Source organism: Crinia signifera, chromosome 1, assembly GCF_055691185.1.
Source record: "Crinia signifera chromosome 1, ASM5569118v1, whole genome shotgun sequence".
NCBI classification, from domain to species: Eukaryota; Metazoa; Chordata; class Amphibia; order Anura; family Myobatrachidae; genus Crinia; species Crinia signifera.
The window spans coordinates 410,879,325-410,902,031 of NC_139217.1; the positions used below are offsets into that span (position 1 = coordinate 410,879,325).

Below are 22,707 nucleotides of genomic sequence, written 5' to 3' on the forward strand. Positions count from 1 at the left end.
TTTTTTTTTTTTTACTTTTACTACAAGGCCCCCTAGTGTACTTGACCACTAGGGGGCGCGATCGCCTGTACTAGGTTCAGCCATAGAGCTCTATGGCTGAACGTAGTGATTTTATGCACTTCCTATTACATCCTGCCTGAGGCAGGATGTAATAGGTATGCATATACGGCCAGCACAGGGGTCTACATTAGACCCCTGGCTACCATGGCAACCGATCGGCACCCTCCGATCTCGCTGCGGGGGGCCCCGATCGGCGCCGGAGGGGGGCGCCCCCCCTCCGATCAGCTATTTAAGCACTGCGGGCGCTTTGCCCGCGGTGCTTAAAGGGTTAAACGGCCACGATCGGCGAACTCGCCGCTCGTGGCCGTGAGAGCAGGGACCTGGCTGTAATATACAGCCATTACCTGCTCTCTGTCAAGCCAGCTCACTCCGTGAGCTGGCTTGATTCCCCCGCAACGGCCATATGACGTATATATACGTCATATGTCGTGAAGGGGTTAATGAACATCAAGGTGTGGGGCATATGTATAATGGGCATCATGTGTGTGGCATATGTTTAATGACTCATTAAACATATGCCACACACATGATGCCCATTATATATCAGTGAAAAGAGTATGCAGGCTAGAGTCACAAGCCGCTAATTTACCTACTGCGCACAGTTTAAAAAGAAAGTTTACAGAATGCAGGCATTAAATAGGAGCAGCGGCGGTGGCGGCGATAAATGAGCCTGGCATGAGGCAAGGGAGAAGGCGCGAATTCTAGCGCCGGGGATGTCACCTAATCCAAACAAGTGACCTCCTGCTGCCAAGCAACGGTGGAGCGGCATGAGGTCACTTTCTGACCTCCTGCCGCCAAGCGAGGAACCGCTACACAGCGGCGGAGCGGCAGGAGGTCACTGCCGCAAAGTAAGGACCTGGAACGCAGCGCTGGGAAAGATTAAACTTTTTTTTAAAACCATTGCTGGGCACTGGGAAAGATTACAGCCTTTTTTTAATAAAAGCCATTGTGGGCACGGCCCCTGCCCAGTGCCAGGCCAGCCCAGCAATGGCTTTTATTTTAAAAAAAATAGCTGTAATCTTTCTCAGTGCCCTGCCCAGCTGCACTGGGAAAGATTAACTGGGCAGTGGCCATGCCCACAAAGGCTTTTATTTAAAAAAAGGCTGTAATCTTTCCCACTGGCCTGCCCAGTGCCCAGCAATGGCTTTAAAAAAAAAAAAAAAAGTTTAATCTTTCCCAGTGGCACTGGGCAGGGCAGTGGGAAAGATTACAGCTATTTTTTTTTAAATAAAAGCCATTGCTGGGCTAGTGGGCTGGCCTGGCACTGGGCAGGGGCCGTGCCCACAATGGCTTTTATTAAAAAAAGCCATTGTGGGCACGGCCCCTGCCCAGTGCCAGGCCACCCAGCCCACTAGCCCAGCAATGGCTTTTATTTAAAAAAAAAAAAAAAATAGCTGTAATCTTTCCCAATGCCCTGTCCAGTGCCACTGGGAAAGATTAAACTTTTTTTTTTTTTTTTTTAAAGCCATTGCTGGGCACTGAGAAAGATTACAGTCTTTTTTATTTTTATTAAAGACATTGGTGATGGGCATGATTTTACACAGAAAAAATTGTCTTACAAGCGCACACTGGCACTGCACTAGTGCCAGAGTGAGTGGAGCCTCGAGGTCAGGTGCCCAGGACCAGGAGCCGGCCGGGGATCAGTCTAGATAGAAGCCACTAAGCACTGGCAGGACTCCTCATATATTAGTGTATCACACGAGTCCACACAGACAGTCACTCAGGCGACCCCCATGTGCTGGCTGCTGGCTGTGATGCTGCGCCACACAACCACACCGTGCGCGCCAGCTAGCACCCGCCGCAGCAGCAGAGCACGTGCAGGAGAGGGAGAACACTGCGTCACGCTGTGAGACGGATGGAGGAGGAGGTCACGTGGCGGCGGCGCAAGCTCCGCAAAGGACCATGGGAGGAGCTGCGTGCAGTTGGGCATGCGCGCAGCCCTCCCGGGTCCTGCGGGCAGTGGTATGTAATGATAATCCGGTCATAAATAATATTTAAAGCTGCAGGCACCAGGCAATCTAATGGGTGGTCCTTTGCACCCCCGGACCACCCCTTAGATTCGCCTATGCCTACAAATATTGGCGGGAAAATGGCACTTATATAAGTTTTTGTCTATAGCAAGACTATCAAGTGCAAAACACAATTTAATAGTATTGTCCTTATAAATTTTGTGGACAAAAACTCAGATAAATAGTCTTTCAAGCATCCGCCGTTTAAATATCCCCCATCCCTTGTGCTCTTACTGCATTGCAGAACAATTACAACTTCAGATCAAATTCAATGAGCCAAATCGCATTGTCTATAAAACTTTAGGAGTCTATAGGTTTGCGAGCAATAACACCAGCCTTTGAGATAGAGAACGTAAATAGCATAGTATGACATCATGCCTAAGAGGTCAGTCTGCATATCCATCCTTCCAAGGGTGTAACTACCATAGGTGCAGGGGGTGCAGCTTTTATGGGGCCCAGAGCTGAAAGGGGCCCACTTTGCCTGTCAAAGTATCATGTGCTGTATACATTTTTCAGCATTAAGTGATAAATAGGGGCCCTTACAAACTTTTGCTTTGGAGCCAAATGTATAGTTACACCACTGCATCCATCTGATGGTGTATGCCCTGGCATGTGATAAATAAGCAGCTCATCGTGCTTGGAAAGTATTTATAAAGGGGGGTACACACTGTGCAATTTTGGCAGGCAATTTAGAATTTTGATAGTCAAAATCGCCTGGAAGGTTAGTCAAAATCGCAGTGTTAAACATGCCGCCGATACTGATGCATGGCCCCACTAAGGGGCCGATTCAGGATCGCTCGTAGCAGTCCAAATTCGGGGCAAGCCCCGAAGGTCGGAGTTTGTGCATGTGTAAACCCAGAGAACCAAACAGCTTCGGCAGGCCGTTTGTTGTGGGGAAGGAGGGCCAGGGACGGAAACGGGGCTGGAGCAGGGAAATGCACAATGTTTTATGGGCGTCCCCATGAACCCATCGCCATTTACCTGGGAACACAGGCAGGCCGATGCCTGTCAGGGTGGGTGGCTTACGTCACATGACCTCAGCACCCGCCCACTGACTTTCAATTTCTGAAGGGGAGAGAGATCACTCGATGGTCGGTGACCATAGAATGATTTCTCTCTCCTCCGCATTCATCCCCTCGCACGTTACTGGTAAGATAATCACACATGGAGTACTTAGAATGGTAGTAGTAGTCTAGAAAAACATTTCATTTTCATTGCAAACACTTCAAAAGAGCCAGATTAGAGAATATGATTCCCATGGGTCAAATAAGAGGAGGAAATTAGCAGAGAAGAGTTTGTGATCATGCTTGGTCAGGTAGAGTCGACAGTATTTAATTTTTTGGAGTCGCTATTTATATTTAAAATTGTCTGGCAGATGCCATTGGGCATCAAGGGAAATATTAAGAGAAATAATATCAGACTTGTCCAAATTTAGTTAGATAGTGTCAAAGTCATTGATTTCATTCCAAATCGCCAGGGGGTTATGTGTGCGGATTTGTAACCATTAAAAGCTGCTCATCGTCGAAGAGGACTAATTTATTTTTTTGTCCATCAAGGATTCCTGAGACATCCAGTTGATGCCGAGGCAGACGTAGTGACAAGGTGCATCCCTTCTGCCATTGTAAATGTGAAATGTGCCGCTGTATGGTTTATGGCAATGTTGTAAAATGCTAAAGACCCCTTTTCAAATCCTTATTCCTGAGATTCCCCAATGAAAGTTATGTGTTTACTGTGAGTTTGGTTGGGGAAACAGTGTGTGCAGAGAAAGAAAATGTGCATCATGTACATACATCAACATCTAATAAAAGAAACTACATTAATACCTTCTAGGAGGTCTAGACCGGGCTAAACTAGCTGCAATAACATAATTACCTCTAAAAGATATCTTCCAAGGTGCAGCACTGAGTAATATGGAGCGTTATAGCATCTTCTTTCTTTGTCTTGCAAAAGTAATTTATTATTTGTGAAAACATGTGTTATTTCTTTATCTGAATGTTCGGGATTGCACACCACCGCACGTCCAGCTGTAAGAACTCTGTAAAGGAAAAAAATTTGATCTGTACATTTTATTGATTTGAATAAAAATATTATCCTAGAAAGGCTTTGCCATTTCTATTTATTGATCTGGTATAATAAACTTTTTTTTAAGCTACTCATTCAAACAATTAGAGAATATGCTTATTTGTTCAAGAATTAAACAAGCAGAAAATATTTAGGGATACACTTTACCATGACCAGTACATGTAAAACTTTATAACATGGAGGATAAACCGGAGGAATGGAGAAGAGAGTACATTATTACAATAAAGGAAGACATCACATTGACAGCTTAAAACACAGAGCCACCTGCTGTCTAGTATCAGAAGCCTGTAGCAGCTTCAATATCCCAGCAGAAAATGTACTTTTTAACAGAGCTTGCAAACAGTGAACCATGAATTTTCTCTACATCTGTGATTTACATTTTGAGTTTAGTGGTCCTAATAAAATAGATGTTTACACAACAAATAAAAATGTGCTGTTTGTTTTCATCCAATATTATTAAAATCTGCATGATGATCCAGTGGGAATAGGCGAACTTCATGGTAAATTAATTAATATGTTAAAGGGAGAACAATTCTGGGATCAGTGACAGCCTAGGTTTTGGCCCAAAAATGCCGTGAACAGAATCCGGGGGTTGGAGCCTCCAGTCCTGGGATTTGTGGGGTTAGGTTGCATATAAGTTTTGACCAGCAGCACTAAGCACTAGTGGCACTTGGCTCAGATGCTGCCTGGGTGGCAGTAAAGTACATGGTGCTCAGACGGACAGCTATAGAGGTAAAGTTTTACATTTTATACAGTTAACCACGGCAGCAATTAAAATGGGTATGGATCATTGGATAGACAGCAACTAGGTCGATATGACTGAAGGTCGACAGGGTCATTAGGTCAACACGGGGAAGGTCGACAGTCAAAAGGTCGACATGGGGGTTATCACTTTTTGTCCCGAATGTCGACACAGTCGACATGGACACTAAAAAAGTGCACCTTGCTGCACTCGCCATGCTTTGTGCACACTTTTTTATTCTCCCACCATGGTCTAGTGCAGGCATTCCCAACCACGGTCCTCAAGGCACACCAACAGTGCAGGTTTTAGTGATATCCAGGCTTGAGCACAGGTGACTTAATTAGTACCTGAGGGATTCTGATTAAACCATCTGTGCTGAAGCCTGGATATCACTAAAACCTGCACGGTTCGTGTGCCTTGAGGACTGTGATGGGAATGCCTGGTCTAGTGGATGGTAGGGCATCAAATACCGCCTGTCGGCACATGTCGACTCAAAGAGAAGGTGAAAAACCCCATGTTCAATTGTAAAGCGCATACGGAATATGCTGCTCTATATAAGAAACTAAATAAATAAATAATGTTGACCTTTCCCCATGTCGACAGAATGACCCTGTCGACCTAGTGGCGGTGTCCTAATGCTTGTCGACCTAGTTGTTGTCGACCTAGTGACCGTATCCCTTTACACTATAGTGCTGGCCATCAGCCATTTGGAACTTGCAGGCCAGCAAACAGACAGGGAAGCGGACCTAGCAACAGCCCAAATTGGTTGCTAGTCCACAAAGCTGGCACTGTGTCTTTATAACTGCCCATGTACACACTTCCTATATCCAACATGTGTTCCATACCCCCACCCTCAATGCTCCCTACTCACTCATTCTACCCACTCTCCCTACATGCAACCCCTTCCCATCAGTATATCCCCCTCCTTCAATGCTCCCTAATCTTATCATTCCTCACTGCTCTCTACACTGACATTTCCCCCAGTGCACCCTACACCAACCCCACTTGCTGCTCCCTACACCAGGCCTGGCCAACCTGTGGCTCTCCATATGTTGTGAAACCTCAAATCCCAGCATGCCTTGCCGCAGTTTTAACACTACCTTATAGCAAAACTGTGGCAAGGCATGATGGGATTTGTAGTTTTACAACATCTGGAGAGCCAGAGGTTGGCCAGGCCTGCCCTACACCCTTCCTCACTGCGCCCCACACCAACTATTACTGCTCCCTATTACCTACCTCTCTGTATCCCACAACTATTGTCACTGCTCCCCCCCCCCCCCCGGCAGCTGGGCTGTTAATAAATAATATTTTACAGCGCTTTACAGAGAATATTTAAACATTTACATCCGTCCCTGCCCCAGAGGAGCTTACGATCTATATTCCCTACCACATGTACATGCACACACATTCGTTCTAGGAATAATTTCTTGGGAAGCTAATTAACCTACCAGTATATTTTGGATTGTCGGAGGAAACCCACACAAGTACAGGTAGAATATACAAACTCATGACCTCAGTGCTGTGTGGCAGTAATGCTAACCATTACATGGTCCGTGCTGCCCATTGCCTCCTGCTCCACCTTAATAAAAGGCAAAGCAAAAAGATGCTACAAAGATACATCCAGATTATCCAGCACACTTCCAGCTAAAAGTCACTTACCTCTGTACTATGTCTGTAATATACCAGCATTGTTAATGTATTGCTAACTATATAATTGAACTATAAATGCATGCTTTCCAGTTTTGTTGATAAAATGCTTTACTGTCAACATTTCTTATAGTAGATGTGTAAAACATTGGAATATAGTCTGTAGTATATGTAATTATGAAAACTTCTATAGATAAAAAATATTTAGCTTTTCATAAATATTTGTTATACTAAAAACTAGGTCTGTGCAGATCCGGATTTACCTGGATCTCATAACAGGATCTGCCCATGCCTGCGGAAAACCTCTATTTAAGTATATGCTGTTACTTATGGGCCAGTGCTCTGGACTTGCCCACAGGCTAAAAGTTGCCTGCCAGCCAGCCAGCCCCTGCCCTGACAGAGCTTTCATGCCAACCAGTATGTGTTTGGTAGTGGGAGGGAAATGCACAATAACACAGTGGGACATGCATACTGTTTACAGATAGGACCCTGTTTGGAAGTGAATCCAGCAATGCTAGTATATATAAACCATTCTCTGTTGCAAGACCCGACTAGTACAATGTTCTTCATTTCCAGACAGCTCAATAATTACAAAAGGAAATAAGTTATTAATTCAAAAACAAAGGTTTCACTTAGCAAACCAGTATTTAGTGTTTATTTAGATATTCTCTCATTTTTACTGAGTACAGTACCCATGAACGAGCGATTATAGAGATAAAATAAATGGTTTTGTGAGTTTCGCTTATCAAACAAACCATTAGAATGCAATCTTCATAAATTGCACTTTACGCTTAATTAAACAATTTTAAAAAGCTGGTGAACAAATATAGGTCATCTCTTGTTTGTACATATTTTTAAATCTAGAACTTGAATCAGTGGTTTATCTGGCACAGCTTTACATCTCTATCATTTTGTAGACCAGAGGGTGATCTGTGGCTGAAGCTGTAGAACCCGTAATCTTTATTTAATATATCCACATAACGTGCACCCTAAAGGAAGAACTGAGCCTAACTCACTGAATGGACGGAAGAGGCCTTTTATCTCCTCGCTGTAACAGAGGGCTCATCACATCCTACCTTAAAAAAGCCTCCCTTTCTTTATCAGTTCTTTCAATGAGAAGGGTCACTTTCCATCTGCTGAAGGCCCCCAGAGCACCAGCGTGTGTCAGGTGTTCGCGCCATCTTTTTGGTGCAGATTGCATTTGAGGTGAATAATGGGCGTCTCTTTCCATTTTATATCCCCATTCGAAAGTCGTTTCATCAAGCCATCTGCCGCTTTCTGCACTGTTAATTACGTACTCTTTAGTCAGTACCCACTTTCCTGGAAAGTAAATGAATTGTGAGCCAAAAAAAGATTGAGGGTACAAATGGTAAATAAAAGGATGATTAGACCACCAATTAAATGCCAACCTCTCTTATGCAATTACAAAGCACGTGCCCCTATAATCTTCACAAAGGATTTTTTTTTCCCCTTGATTGTTTATCTGTTAATTTGGATATCTTCCACAAGCATGGATATTTACTTATAAATAACGATCATTTGCATAAGAAACCATGCAGTATATATTTTTTTCATCTGCAAATGTAAAGCGCTTAGTGTTCTATTCGGATATATAGTAATAATAAGAATTTAAAAAAAAATAGTGCAAAAACATGCATTAGTTTAGCTCAGTGGTAGCCAACCCTAGTCCTCGAGAGCTACCAACAGTGCATGTTTTGCAGGTCTCCTCACAGAATCACAAGTGAGCTAATTAGCTCCATCTGTGGATCTTTTAATGAGTGCAGCTGTGCAGCAGCTAGGTTGTCTGGAAAATGTGAACTGTTGGTAGCTCTCGAGGGCTAGGGTTGGCTACCACTGGTTTAGCTACACATAGTAGAGGAATTTACCATGTTTACTGTACAAAGTAAAAACTATGAAAAATTTGGATCACTTACATGAACGTCTTTCCAAATGTATGGCTGCTGCAGATTAATGCAGAATTTCGGGCAAAAATCAATTAGCCGTAGTAGAATTATTAGGGATATTTATTCACCTGTCTCAGTGGTCAAAAAAAAAACCTCCCCAATAACTATTACGTTAACTGGTGCCACGACCATGTTAACATGTCAAACCATGAACTTTTCATGGGTGTTAACCCTCATTATGTGCATCATGCCAGAACGACATAATCCGCACAGTCTAATGATGTACCTGCCAGGTAATCCCTGTAAATTGAGGTAACTAACAACTAACAAATAACTAACAAATTCTGTATTTCATATACAGGGAGGTGCTGCCCCAGATATGACACAAAAAAAGAGAAGAGAAATGGATTCCTACAAGGGGCACTCAAAGCTGGCTATTAATGCTGTTTAGCATTTGTTACCATATTGATTTTCCCAAGAAAAGATATAATAAAATGTAACTTTTATTGAATATTAATTTAAAGGCTGTGAAATATGATTAAAAATATCGGTACTTATGTAGTATCTGGGCTGCCGATTTTTTTATTGTATGCCTTAACTTAAGGCATACAATCAGTGCGATGCGATATCGCATCGCATGCGACCATATCGCATGCGATGCGATGGACCCGATTTTTCCATAGGATTCAATGTTAAAATGGACTGAGTCCATTCTAACATGGAATTCAATGGGAAAAAGGGGTCCTTTTCATACCCCTACTATCCAAGTGGGCATGGAGATGGATATAAACCTGTGGCGAGCGTAGCGAGCCACCGAGCCCGAAGCGTGGCGAGCGAAGCACGCCCCGCGAGGGGACGGTATTCTGTGTCCCCTCGCGGGGCTCGCTACGCTTCGGGCTCGGTGGCTCGCTACGCTTGCCACAGGTTTATATCCAACTCCATGCCCACTTGGATAGTAGGGGTATGAAAAGGACCCCTTTTTCCCATTGAATTCCATGTTAGAATGGACTCAGTCCATTTTAACATTGAATCCTATGGAAAAATCGGGTCCATCGCATCGCATGCGATATGGTTGTATGCGATGCGATGCGATGGACGCGATTTCAAAATCGGCAGCCCAGGTACTACATAAGTACCAAAATATCTTAATGAGAAAAAGTGCAATAAAGTGCATTTAGGTGTGAAAATAAATTTTACAATGAAGCTGCCCGTGTGTGTGTAATCTTATAATGTTGTTCAATTTGTACAAATTTTACTTAAAGAACAATTATTATTTATTTCCAGTTATTTATATGGCGCACACATAATCTGCAGCACTTTACAGAGTATATTAAATCAGTCCCTGCCCCAGTGGAGGTTACAAATATATTGACCATTACTACCTCACGTCAGTCCACAGCTGGTTGTCTTTGGGGAGGTGGATCCCCCACTTATGGATTCCAGACCTGGGTTGACCAGTCATGGCTGGTTGACAGAGGGAACCCCATACTATGTGTCCCTCCACGGCTATGTGTCCCTCCATGGCTGGTTCAAACTACTGCTTTTTATTGAAAAATAGGATGGACCCCATGCTTTTTCCGCCCAATACTTTTCAAAGTAAGCCTAGGCTCAGGAATTGATTTTTTAACAGTTATTTCAAAAACAAAGTCCACAGAAGAAGGGTAAATGCTATTGGATATATTGTTTGACCAGCTGATATAGTGCATCAGCTTGTGTGTACAGCCCATATGTCTGTGAATGACATTGTGCCCTTCTCCCTGTGTGTATGGGGGACCTACTAACCCCATGCCAGCCTACAGTGATGTTACGAATGGTTCCTGGTTATTGGTGCACATGCACAATTTTGCCAATGCATTATTCAGGCATGTACTTAGACATAACAATCTGTGCGGTGCTTCTTACCAACTCACCTGCCAAATACAGGTCTATTATATAGGTGGGCTTGTTGTTGACTTTACGTCAGGTTCTAAACCTGACCAAACAGTAAATCCTATTTATAAAATCATCAATAATGTTCTATTGTGTTTTCAAGTGTGCATTTCTGGCAGGTTTGCTTTAGTAAATCAGTTCATTGCAACCCTTGTAGGAATCCGCATGAAAAACCCATGCCTGACCTTTGATTATCATATAATGTGAATGTGTTCTAAGACTCTTACTAAAGCTGTGATGGACACTAACCTGCTGCACAGGCCGCTAGCCACTTCTCACTCCTACATGGCTTCATAGCAATGAGATGCGAACAGTTTTCAAACTTCTGAAAAACAAATTGAAAATTATTTTGTTAAGGAGAAAACTGTGATACCAGCAATTACTGTACATTAAATGTGTTAACCCTTCTGCATGAAGTTATTCCAAAACAATTAGCAGTGAAAAGTATAATGCATACTAATAAACTTAGCTTTCTTTGAATGTGATAATCTTATTCTAGACACATAACAAAATTCCACATTCTAATTCACAGCCAGGCTGTCGGTTTGGTAAAATGTGATATTTTCTTGGTTTCCACATGTATGTATGTATATATATTATATATATATATATGCAAATCGTGGGGCGGCACTCCGACCGGTGTACAAGCTGTATCTTCCAAATGATGCGGTGCCCCCCGTATTGGGTTGCCTGAGAGGAGCTCAGGATATATGGGGCTGGGTTACGGCGGCACTCGTCACAACAGATAAATAAATGCCAGGAGACTGGAAGTCTCCTGGCATTTATTTATCTGTTGTGACGAGTGCCGCCGTAACCCAGCCCCATATATATATATATATATATATATATATATATATATATATATATATATATATATATATATATATATATATATATATATATTCCCAGCGTGGCCAGGCACTTCCTCCTATAGATGCTGTGGTTTGGGTGCTCACACCATAAATTACATACAAGGTCCCAGCGTGGGTGCCGCACACCAAAGAAACTTCTTTAAGTCCGTATAAACAGAAGTTTCTTTGGTGTGCGGCACCCACGCTGGGACCTTTATATATATATATATATATATATATATATATATATATATATATATATATATATATATATATATCCACAATAGTGTTAGACGCCCTCTGTTGTGATGGTTATTCCTGTCTTTCCTTACTTACAATTTTTTTTCACAAGAACCATACATATATTCACGTATAAAACGGTTTATTAAAACATAGATTTCTTTAAAACAGGTTCTTCTTGTCATAGAATCTTTGTTTTACAGATGAAACCCAACGCGTTTCGTCTTTAACAAGACTTCATCAGGGGTAAAGACATTTATACAATAATCTCTGTTTGAGCAAGGATAATGACTATTATATGAGTATCTTCTCAGGATCTTCTTTATCTTTCTGTTTTTAAGAGCAGACTTTTTAATGAAATATTCAATTCCTGTAATATTTCATAACAGATTGTGCTGGTGTTATCTTTTTTTTCTGTCAAACTGGACCGGTTAGAGATGTGTATGTATATACATATATGTGTAACCCTGTTATGTTGCCAAGTTTTTTAGATCTCACTTATAGACCATTCATAAGATCTTTCTTTGTAATTTTAATTTTTATGTACAGAAGACCATAATCGCTCGATATGTTCCGATAAAAATTAATCTTAGCACTTTTTCTTATGTGTCCTTAAAAGGACAGAATTACCATTTAGTATATCTATGGGTTTGTGCCGGAACAGCTTGTAATTTCTATGTGTCCTTAAAAGGACAATAATACCATTAAATATGCCTATGGATCTGTGCGGGAAGAGCTTGCAGTTCCTGGTCTGGTGATACTTGTGTTCTCCTCAGAATCCAAAAGGATTCTGCTTTTTGGATTCTGAGGAGAACACAAGTATCACCAGTGAGATCTAAAAAACAGGGTTACACATATGTATATACATACACATCTCTAAACGGTCCAGTTCGACGGAAAAAAAACGACACCAGCAGAATCTGTTACGAAATATTACAGGAATTAAATATTTGATTATAAAGTCTGCTCTTAAAAACAGAAAAATAAAGAAGATCCTGAGAAGATACTCATATAATAGTCATCATCCTTGCTCAAACAGAGATTATTGTATAAATGTCTTTACCCCTGATGAAGTCTTGTTAAAGATGAAACGCGTTGGGTTGCATCTGTAAAACAAAGATTGTACTTCTATGACAAGAAGAACCTGTTTTAAAGAAATCTATGTTTTAATAAACCGTTTTATACGTGAATATATATATATAGTGCAGGGTAGACAGCTGGCACTCACTCGGTATTAGCAAAATAATTCAGCCTCACACAGGTTGTGGTCCTGACGTTTCGGGATTTGACTCCATTTATCAAAGTAACAATAGCAATGTGCAAACATTTGCACATTGCTATTGTTACTTTGATAAAGGGAATCAAATCCCGAAACGTCAGGACCACAACCTGTGTGAGGCTGATTTATTTTGCTAAGACCGAGTGAGTGCCAGCTGTCTACCCTGCACTGCATATCTCCCCGAGTGGGCACCCCGGCAGATGATTTCGGCAGCCTGAGTGCCGGTCCGTCCAAGCGATATATATATATATATAGTACTTGTTTCCTAGAACGGCCACAATCGTGAGTGATCGTGGCTCTTAATTAAGGGACACGATCCTCACGATGTGGCCGATTTTTTACAATTTTTTCACTTTGAATGACAGAAATCGGGTCAATCGGTCGGTCGCGACCAATTAAAATCGGCCGCGATGCGACCGACCGATTGACCCGATTTTTCCATAGACTTCAATGTTAAAAAATCTTTTAACATTGAAATCGGGAGGATCGCGTCGATCTTGTGCCATTATAATGGCACAAGATGAGATGGACTTGATTAAGTCCATCTCACATAGGGTAAAATGATAAAAAAGGTGAAATGGCCCAATATGACCCATTTCACATTTTTTATGTGGCCGCCATGACCCCACGATAGACGTCAACCCGAAGCGTGGCGAGCGCAGCGAGCCCGCGAGGGGCGGCGGTGCGCGTCCTCCGACCTTTTCATTCCCCTACTATCCACTAGGGCGTGGAGTGAGAATAGAATAGTGTGGCGAGCGCAGCGAGCCACCGAGCCCGAAGCGTGGCGAGCGCAGCGTGCCCCGCGAGGGGACGCGTATACCAGTGAAGTTAGACGCGTCCCCTCGCGGGGCTCGCTGCGCTCGCCACGCTTCGGGCTCGGTGGCTCGCTGCGCTCGCCACACTATTCTATTATCACTCCACGCCCTAGTGGATAGTAGGGGAATGAAAAGGTCGGAGGACGCGCACCGCTGCGCTCGCCACGCTTCGGGTTGACGTCTATCGTGGGGTCTAGCCCACTTAGTAACATTTGGGGGGGCAATTGAAACAAATCTGGTGAAAAAAAAAAAAAATCGGGTGAAAAATCGGTCGGTCGGATCGGTCGCATCGTATGCGACCAAATCGCATGCGATGCGATCGATCCGATTTTTTATCTTACGACCACAACGATCTAAATCGTTGTGGCCGTGCTAGGAAACAAGTACCATATATATATATATATATATATATATATATATATATATATATATATATATATATATATATATATATATATATATATATATATATATATATAGTCCGGCACTCTCCCTTCCTCTATGCACCTGCCACCGATGCCCTCTCGCAAAAGTATATAAATGGTGGTCCAAAAACAAGCAGAGGCACTCGGGGGTCTTGTAAAAAAAAGTTTTAGTGACAAAACCAAGTGACCGACGTTTTGGGGTACGTAGACCCCCCCCCCCTTTTTTTTTTTTACACACACACATTGCGGGGTCTGGCACTCCCAAAGAAATCAGCAACTCTAGCCGATGCCCTCAAAGGTATAATTATCACATAGAGCAGAGCTGCAGCACTCACAGCTTAAAGAATAGGCAGACACAGCTTAAAGAATAGGCAGACAGCATAGTGTAGATCAACGTTTCAATTTCATTAGCGAAAATTTCATCCTGATAAAATTCAGGCAGAGTGATGAGGCAGAGTACTGCCAGTGACCACTAGAGGCCACAGGACAGAGCAAATTACTCCTATGTGTGCTAAAAGATGTCATTACTGAAAGTGAAAGCAATTTTTGAAGGGACACTGATCTGTTTCAAATTTGCTGGATATGGAGAGAGGGAGCTGTGAAGACAGAGATTGGAGGTAGGAGCAGATAGGGACTGGGGTGGGGGGAGAGTTTGTGGGCTAAAAACTGTCACAGTGTAAAGTAAAAGTACATTGCAGAAGTCATTTTGACAGCCTTTCAACTAGTCCACAAATAAAAACACAGAATAGCCCCGTATTTGTGCCGGTTTAAATTAAAGTTAATACATCTAAGAGACAAGATTTAGGGTGGAGCTTTGCTAAGGTTTTCCTTTCTGTCTACAGCTTATCTCCTTCTTGAAATTTGAAGTTGCTAATGTTGATATTTTAGTGTGTTTACTGCTGATGATAAAGTAGGTCTCTCTTATATGTAAATGTTATCTGCTATATCTAAACCGTCTGCCTACGTAGGTTGGTCTGCCAACTGTTAAAATATAAAATCTCTCACCTCAGAATCAATAACTACACAGGGCAGCTTGCAGGTCAGCTTGATCAATTCTTCATTCTCTGCATCTCTGAAACCTGTAAATTGAACAATTCGCTTTTTCGTAGTCAACTCCATCTGAAAAGTTAAAATAAAATAATAATTAGGACATGGTCACTAAAACTGGAAGTTATATATTTTTTTTCCAGGCAAAAGTTAGTTTAGATTACTTTAATATTTTTTTGTTTATTTTATTGAAGCAAAAGCACTGAAAGTGTACATACAAAATATACATATGCAAGAGTTGTATAAGGTAAAAATAAAGTACTGTTAAAAACTGGCTAGAATAATGTGTCTTTTATCACCTATTTAACAATTAGAATAAGTCATTGATAGATACATGTATAAAATGTACAAATTGTATGTAGGCGTTATTATAGAGAAATTACATTGAGAAATAAAACACACAAAAAAAAGAAAAAACAAGGGGGGGAAAAATTAATTATATATATATATATATATATATATATATATATATATATATATATATATATATATATATATATATTAAAGAAAAAGGTACCCAGACCGCGCTAACGTTTGCTAGTGGCAGCAACTCTGAGGGATCCTCTGTTAGACAGGAACCAAAGTAATAGAAATGAGATAGAAGGGAGTTCAGAGTGCGCCTCAAATTACAATCACAAATAATACTTCAATGAGTTACAATAAAATGTTTTTAAAAAAAAACAACTTTTATTCAAAAGTGTCTTCTGCAAGATGTCGGTAGCCCAACGCGTTTCGTCAAAAACTTGACTTCCTCAGGGGCATTATAGCAGATTTGTACAGACAGATTTCACACTGTGAATCATAATAAAATCAGTGTGATTTTACACATACATAAAATTAATACAATACAAAAATGTTTATATATATATAAAACGAGAAGAGCATGATGAAGGGAAGGAGAAAAAATCAAGGACGAGGAGGATGAAGGAGAGGTCATTAAATAAGAATAATTTTTCTTAGGAGAGGTCTAATCAATATGACCACCAATACATAAACTGTAGTGCATAGAAAAAGGACCTTATTCAGGAAAAAAAAGGTGATTAAAACCAGTAGTGTTGCCATTCAATAATTAATGGAGGAAAAAGAAAGAATAAGAACCCAGTGAGGAGTAATTAATTTGGATTATTAATCATACCGAAAGCAAATTTCGTGGATAGGATTCTTGCAATTAAGGGACCAGATTTCCCAAATGAAGAATCAACTCGCAATCCTAAGCAGAAAAATGATAGCCTTGCTGTAAAGGTGCATTGTAAACCTCAATTTTGACCGAGACAGGTGTTGGTAATTACATACCCCTGATGATCAGGTATAGCAATAAATACTGGCTGTTCAGTGTATTCCAAGTCAGGTGAGTTGGTTTTAGGGGGAATTGATTACCCCAAGTTTCCACAAAACAGGGTAACAGGAAAATCAGGCTATAAAATGAAAAACATATTGTCCCCTTTCAATACATGCATAGAAGATTTTCAAATATGTGACAGCATTCGAATTCATAATGATAGCAGGCACTTACCAAGCAGGAGCTAAACCGGATGTGGATACCAGGATTCCAAAGTGCTGAATGAAATCCTGAACTCCTCTCAGGTTATTTATGGGGCTAGCATGATTACATCACTTCCTGTGTGTGCAATTATCCTAAGTCTCAAAAAATGCTATAAAGCCACCCTTTGAGATGTGGAACTTAATTGGAGACATGAACCTCCTACTTATATTTATATCAGGAGTGTGAAACCCGTGAAAAAAAAAAAAAATACATAAATAAATAATAAATAAAAAAAATAAATAAAAAAAAAAAAAAAAAAAACAAAAAAAAAAAACAGCTATGGCTCAGTGTGACGCGCATAGCCTTCCATAACTTGAAAAAATAATAATCAAAATAGTGCTGACCACTGCTAAGGCCGCTATTAAATACAATATTAGTGTCCGTGTGAATAAATATATATGTGCTTCCCACTTATAATGACCTATACATATGTGGGTATATACAATCGATGGTAGCTTAAATTTAAATTAGTGTTCCCTAAGGGGTTCCTTAATGAACCTATATGTAATAACCCGTGAAGGGGAATGTGTAGTGTAAAAAAATATTTTTAGAGAAAAAAATTGGAGTATAAAGAATTATTATATGTATAAGATATCATATAGATATCAAAAAATTATAAATATATAAGATATCATCTAGAGATCGATTACTGTCACATTTACATCAAAAAGAGTCAAGATCGTCAAAGACAGTTATTTTTGAACAAGTATTGGGTATCATCTAGAGAATAATTAATCATAATTACATAAAAAAACTAGAAAAAAATCGTCCAAGACAATTTAAATATTGTGAACGAAATAACGTATAAATTTTGTACCGAAAAGAGTGTATACATGACATAATGGGTTAACATATTAATATGACTGTGCCTATAGAGACCCCAGTGTTGCAGTTGCAATTAATTAAGAAAATAGAGATAAGAATTAACATATAAAGAATAAGAGTAGGGGGGTGTATCATACCCTAATAATATGCATGAAGATACTGTCTGCATCTAATGGGGTTTATAAAAAGGCCACAATGTCCACACCTTCATTGAGACCTTTGGGGGCTAAGGAATTCAAGGTATATATCCAATAGCTCTCTTTTTTAATCAGCTCGTGGTCTCTATTGCCTCCCCTGGGGTTCAGAGGTACCCTTTCAAGAATGGTGAATTTGAAGTTGTCTCTGGTCACGGTTGCATTGTGTTTGTCCAAATAATGGCGGGGTAGACTATGGACCTTCATCTTATTCCTGATATTCCTTACATGTTCCTGAATGCGTATCTTCGCTTGTCTGATGGTCTTTCCTATATAATTTAAATTGCAGCTACATGTAATCATATAGACCACATGATCTGAATTACAAGTGACAGCTTCTTTGATGTTGTATGTTTTGCCATTGTTCTGGGTATGATGAAATTGGACTTTATCCAGATATTGGCAGCAGATACACTTATTACAGGGGGTGGTGCCTGGTTTTTTGCTTAGAAAATGCGAAATTGGGGGATTTGGATCGGGGGTCGGTTTTAGTTTACTGGGTGCCAGAATGGATTTAAGATTTTTGGCTTTGCGATATACCACATGAGGTCTTGGGGGAAGATGTTGCCCCAGTACTGGGTCCCGGAGTAGAGTGCCCCAATGTTTCTCTAGAATGTTCTTGATGATCCGGTTCTCGCAATTGAATTGGGTGACGAAAGGTTTACACTTTAGATCTTTTTTGGCTCTGTCGTTTTTTATGAGTAAACCATTCCTTTCTTTCAGTGAGGCTTTTTTCCTTGCTTCTTCTATAAATTCAGTTTTGTACCCCCTTTCTAGGAACCGATCTACAAGGAGCTGTGATTGGGACCAATATTCACTTTCCTCACTGCAATTCCGTTTGATCCTCAAGAATTGTGCGTACGGAACGCTATTCTTCCAGGCTGGGTAGTGGCAACTTGTAGAAGGTATAAAACTATTAGCATCGACAGTTTTAAAGTGTGTTCGAGTAATAATTTCCTCATCTGGTTTCCCCGCCAGTTCAAGATCGAGGAAATCCATTTTTGTTGAATGGATTTTATATGTAAATTTTAGATTGAGGTCATTATCATGGATGTATGTGATAAACTCAAGGATGCTGGATTCATCTCCGTGCCAAATGAATAGCAGGTCATCTATATATATTTTATACATAATAATGTTATTTTCGAACCTAGAACCATAGATGTAACGTTCTTCCCAAGCCTTCATGTGTAGATTCGCATACGCTGGGGCAAATTTTGTCCCCATGGCTGTCCCCTGTTGTTGCAGGAAATATTCGCCATTGAACTCGAAAAAATTATGTTTCAGTATATATTCTATACTGTTGAGGAGGAATGCAATTTCAGAGTCGGAATTCTTGGGGTCATCGTGTAGAATTTTGTCTATTGACTGTAGTCCTTTGTCATGTGGTATTGAGGAATATAACCCTTGTACATCAATGGTTAACCAACAGTGATCTCTTGACCAAATTTTTCCTTTTAGTAGACATAGGACTGAAGAACTATCATTTAGGTGAGACTCATTAAGTAGAACATATGGCTGCAGTTTCAAGTCCAAGTAGTGCGATAAGTTCGAGGTTAAAGAGTTGACACCTGCTATTATTGGGCGTCCAGGTGGATGTCTTGGGTCTTTATGAACTTTTGGAATGTGGTAAAATACCGGGAGAATTGGGTGTTTCACGTTCATATACTCGAACTCCTCCTGACATATGACACCTTTTTGGAGGCCAGAGGATAGAAGATTGACCAAATCCTTTTGGAATTCAATCGTTGGGTTGGATGGTAATTTCATATATGTGGTGTCGTCATTAAGAATTTTTTCAGCTTCAGAGAGATAACTGGCTTTGTCTTGCAGTACCACTGCTCCGCCTTTGTCGGCTGATTTTATGATCATGTTGTTGTCTTTCCCCAATGATTTAACCGCCTTACTTTCTTGGACATTCAGGTTCTTCGGGAAATGTTTTTTAAGCTGGATGGATCTGAAGTCATCTCTAACTGCTTCGAAAAATATATCGAGGTGGCTGCCTCTTGATTCCACTGGATAAAAGTGTGATGTGGGGGCTACTAGTGGTTTATCTTCTGATGTATTGATGGGTTTGGAAGGATTTTTCAAAAAGTGCCTCTGGACAGTGAGATTTCTGATGTACTTATTCAGGTCGATGAAGAGGTCAAAATGATTAAGGTGACTGTCTGGTGCGAACTTGAGGCCTTTGTTTAATACCGCATTCTCTGTTGGAGATAATTCTTTCGTTGAGAGATTGATGACTCCTGTCCCTGTGACAGTGGGATTGGTAGATTTTTTTTCTTTTTGGGGGAGTTTTTTTCCTCCTCTGGATCCTCGATATCTCCGTTCAGTCTGCGTTTTAGACCATGTGGGGAATCGAGTCTCACATGAAGTTCCTCTCTTACTGTGCGATGGGGGGGATCTGTATCCCGTCCTTCCTCTAAAAAATGTTGGTGCTGATTTCTGCGTGGGGAGGGGGATCTGAAACCATCTCTACGATTAGGATGAAGGCGATCATTGTGAGGGGGTATTCTCCCTCTCTGGAATCTATTGTAATTACGATCATTTCTATTGTCTTCATGATCTCTATAATCTTGTCTTCTTGGTCTCATTTGGTAGTGGTGTCTTAGATCATTATATTGGTTTTGATGGTTGTACCGAGGGCGGTACGTGTTGTTTTCCCTATCATTTAACCTGTAGGAATTATACTCCCTATCATTTGATCTGTAGGAATTGCGTCTCGGTTTATCCCATACAGGTATATTGTTGGTATCATGTCGGGTTTTTCTGAAGGGCAGATCCGAATTTTTAATTTCGTTGGGCCATATATGGATGTGTCCATTTACATAATCTTTTTTGTCTCTTGAAAACTTTTTTTGTTTTCTCTGGATTATGTCTTTTTCCAGGAGATCTAGTTTGGATTGGAGGTCTGTTATATCACGTTTGAAATCCTCACTTTCATCAAACTTAGATAAAAGGCCCTCTATTTTGCCCATTTCGCTCTCCAATGAAACAAGTTCCTTTTTCCTCTCGTTTACTAAAGATGTCATTAATTTAGCCGAACACTCATCTAGAATGGAATTCCATATTTTTAAAAATGATGGATTATCACTTTCATAGGTGGGCATCTTTTGGAGTCTCAAACCTCTAGGGATTCTTCCCACTTCAATATATTTTTCAAGTGTTACTATATCATAATAGCCTTTCAATTCCTTTGTGGCCAATTTTTCCAAGGCATTTAAATAACCATAATAGTCCTCTCCGTCATCCTCAGCGTCCAATCCTAAATCCTCATCAGCGAAGATGCTCTTCACATTGTAAGATCTTTTTGATCTATCTTTAAAAAGTGGCATTTGTACAGGTAGCAGCAGTCAGGGGTAAACTAACAGGAAATGGATAGTAAAGAAAAAGGTACCCAGACCGCGCTAACGTTTGCTAGTGGCAGCAACTCTGAGGGATCCTCTGTTAGACAGGAACCAAAGTAATAGAAATGAGATAGAAGGGAGTTCAGAGTGCGCCTCAAATTACAATCACAAATAATACTTCAATGAGTTACAATAAAATGTTTTTAAAAAAAACAACTTTTATTCAAAAGTGTCTTCTGCAAGATGTCGGTAGCCCAACGCGTTTCGTCAAAAACTTGACTTCCTCAGGGGCATTATAGCAGATTTGTACAGACAGATTTCACACTGTGAATCATAATAAAATCAGTGTGATTTTACACATACATAAAATTAATACAATACAAAAATGTTTATATATATATAAAACGAGAAGAGCATGATGAAGGGAAGGAGAAAAAATCAAGGACGAGGAGGATGAAGGAGAGGTCATTAAATAAGAATAATTTTTCTTAGGAGAGGTCTAATCAATATGACCACCAATACATAAACTGTAGTGCATAGAAAAAGGACCTTATTCAGGAAAAAAAGGTGATTAAAACCAGTAGTGTTGCCATTCAATAATTAATGGAGGAAAAAGAAAGAATAAGAACCCAGTGAGGAGTAATTAATTTGGATTATTAATCATACCGAAAGCAAATTTCGTGGATAGGATTCTTGCAATTAAGGGACCAGATTTCCCAAATGAAGAATCAACTCGCAATCCTAAGCAGAAAAATGATAGCCTTGCTGTAAAGGTGCATTGTAAACCTCAATTTTGACCGAGACAGGTGTTGGTAATTACATACCCCTGATGATCAGGTATAGCAATAAATACTGGCTGTTCAGTGTATTCCAAGTCAGGTGAGTTGGTTTTAGGGGGAATTGATTACCCCAAGTTTCCACAAAACAGGGTAACAGGAAAATCAGGCTATAAAATGAAAAACATATTGTCCCCTTTCAATACATGCATAGAAGATTTTCAAATATGTGACAGCATTCGAATTCATAATGATAGCAGGCACTTACCAAGCAGGAGCTAAACCGGATGTGGATACCAGGATTCCAAAGTGCTGAATGAAATCCTGAACTCCTCTCAGGTTATTTATGGGGCTAGCATGATTACATCACTTCCTGTGTGTGCAATTATCCTAAGTCTCAAAAAATGCTATAAAGCCACCCTTTTAGATGTGGAACTTAATTGGAGACATGAACCTCCTACTTATATTTATATCAGGAGTGTGAAACCCGTGAAAAAAAAAAAAAAAAATACATAAATAAATAATAAATAAAAAAAATAAATAAAATGAAAAAAAAAAATTATAATAAATAAATAATAATAAAAAAAAAAAATTATAATAAATAAATAAATAATAAAATAAATAAAAAAAAAAAACAAAAAAAAAAAAACAGCTATGGCTCAGTGTGACGCGCATAGCCTTCCATAACTTGAAAAAATAATAATCAAAATAGTGCTGACCACTGCTAAGGCCGCTATTAAATACAATATTAGTGTCCGTGTGAATAAATATATATGTGCTTCCCACTTATAATGACCTATACATATGTGGGTATATACAATCGATGGTAGCTTAAATTTAAATTAGTGTTCCCTAAGGGGTTCCTTAATGAACCTATATGTAATAACCCGTGAAGGGGAATGTGTAGTGTAAAAAAATATTTATTTTATTTATTTATTATAATTTTTTTTTTATTATTATTTATTTATTTATTATAATTTTTTTTGTTTTTT

The 22,707-nt window shown here is 40.0% G+C and overlaps 1 protein-coding gene and 2 long non-coding RNA genes across 5 annotated transcripts in view; all 3 read right to left on the reverse strand.

Annotated features, from left to right (window-relative positions):
• Positions 1-22,707, reverse strand: part of SLF1 (SMC5/6 complex localization factor 1) — a 110,792-nt gene that overhangs the window by 69,870 nt on the left and 18,215 nt on the right. For all 3 annotated transcript variants that reach the window (XM_083151788.1, XM_083151787.1, XM_083151786.1), the window contains exons 2-5: positions 14,989-15,102; positions 10,623-10,698; positions 7,617-7,860; positions 3,942-4,104 (exon numbers count right to left, since the gene is read on the reverse strand). In XM_083151788.1, coding sequence (XP_083007914.1) covers positions 3,942-4,104; positions 7,617-7,860; positions 10,623-10,698; positions 14,989-15,102 — 597 coding nt within the window. The remainder of the gene's footprint in view (positions 1-3,941; positions 4,105-7,616; positions 7,861-10,622; positions 10,699-14,988; positions 15,103-22,707) is intronic.
• Positions 15,512-16,641, reverse strand: LOC146031535 (uncharacterized). The gene is made up of 3 exons (XR_014457005.1): positions 16,544-16,641; positions 16,166-16,445; positions 15,512-15,822 (listed from the first exon to the last, which is right to left on the reverse strand). It is a non-coding gene; the product is annotated as an uncharacterized LOC146031535 (long non-coding RNA).
• Positions 20,972-22,081, reverse strand: LOC146031546 (uncharacterized). The gene is made up of 3 exons (XR_014457016.1): positions 21,984-22,081; positions 21,606-21,885; positions 20,972-21,263 (listed from the first exon to the last, which is right to left on the reverse strand). It is a non-coding gene; the product is annotated as an uncharacterized LOC146031546 (long non-coding RNA).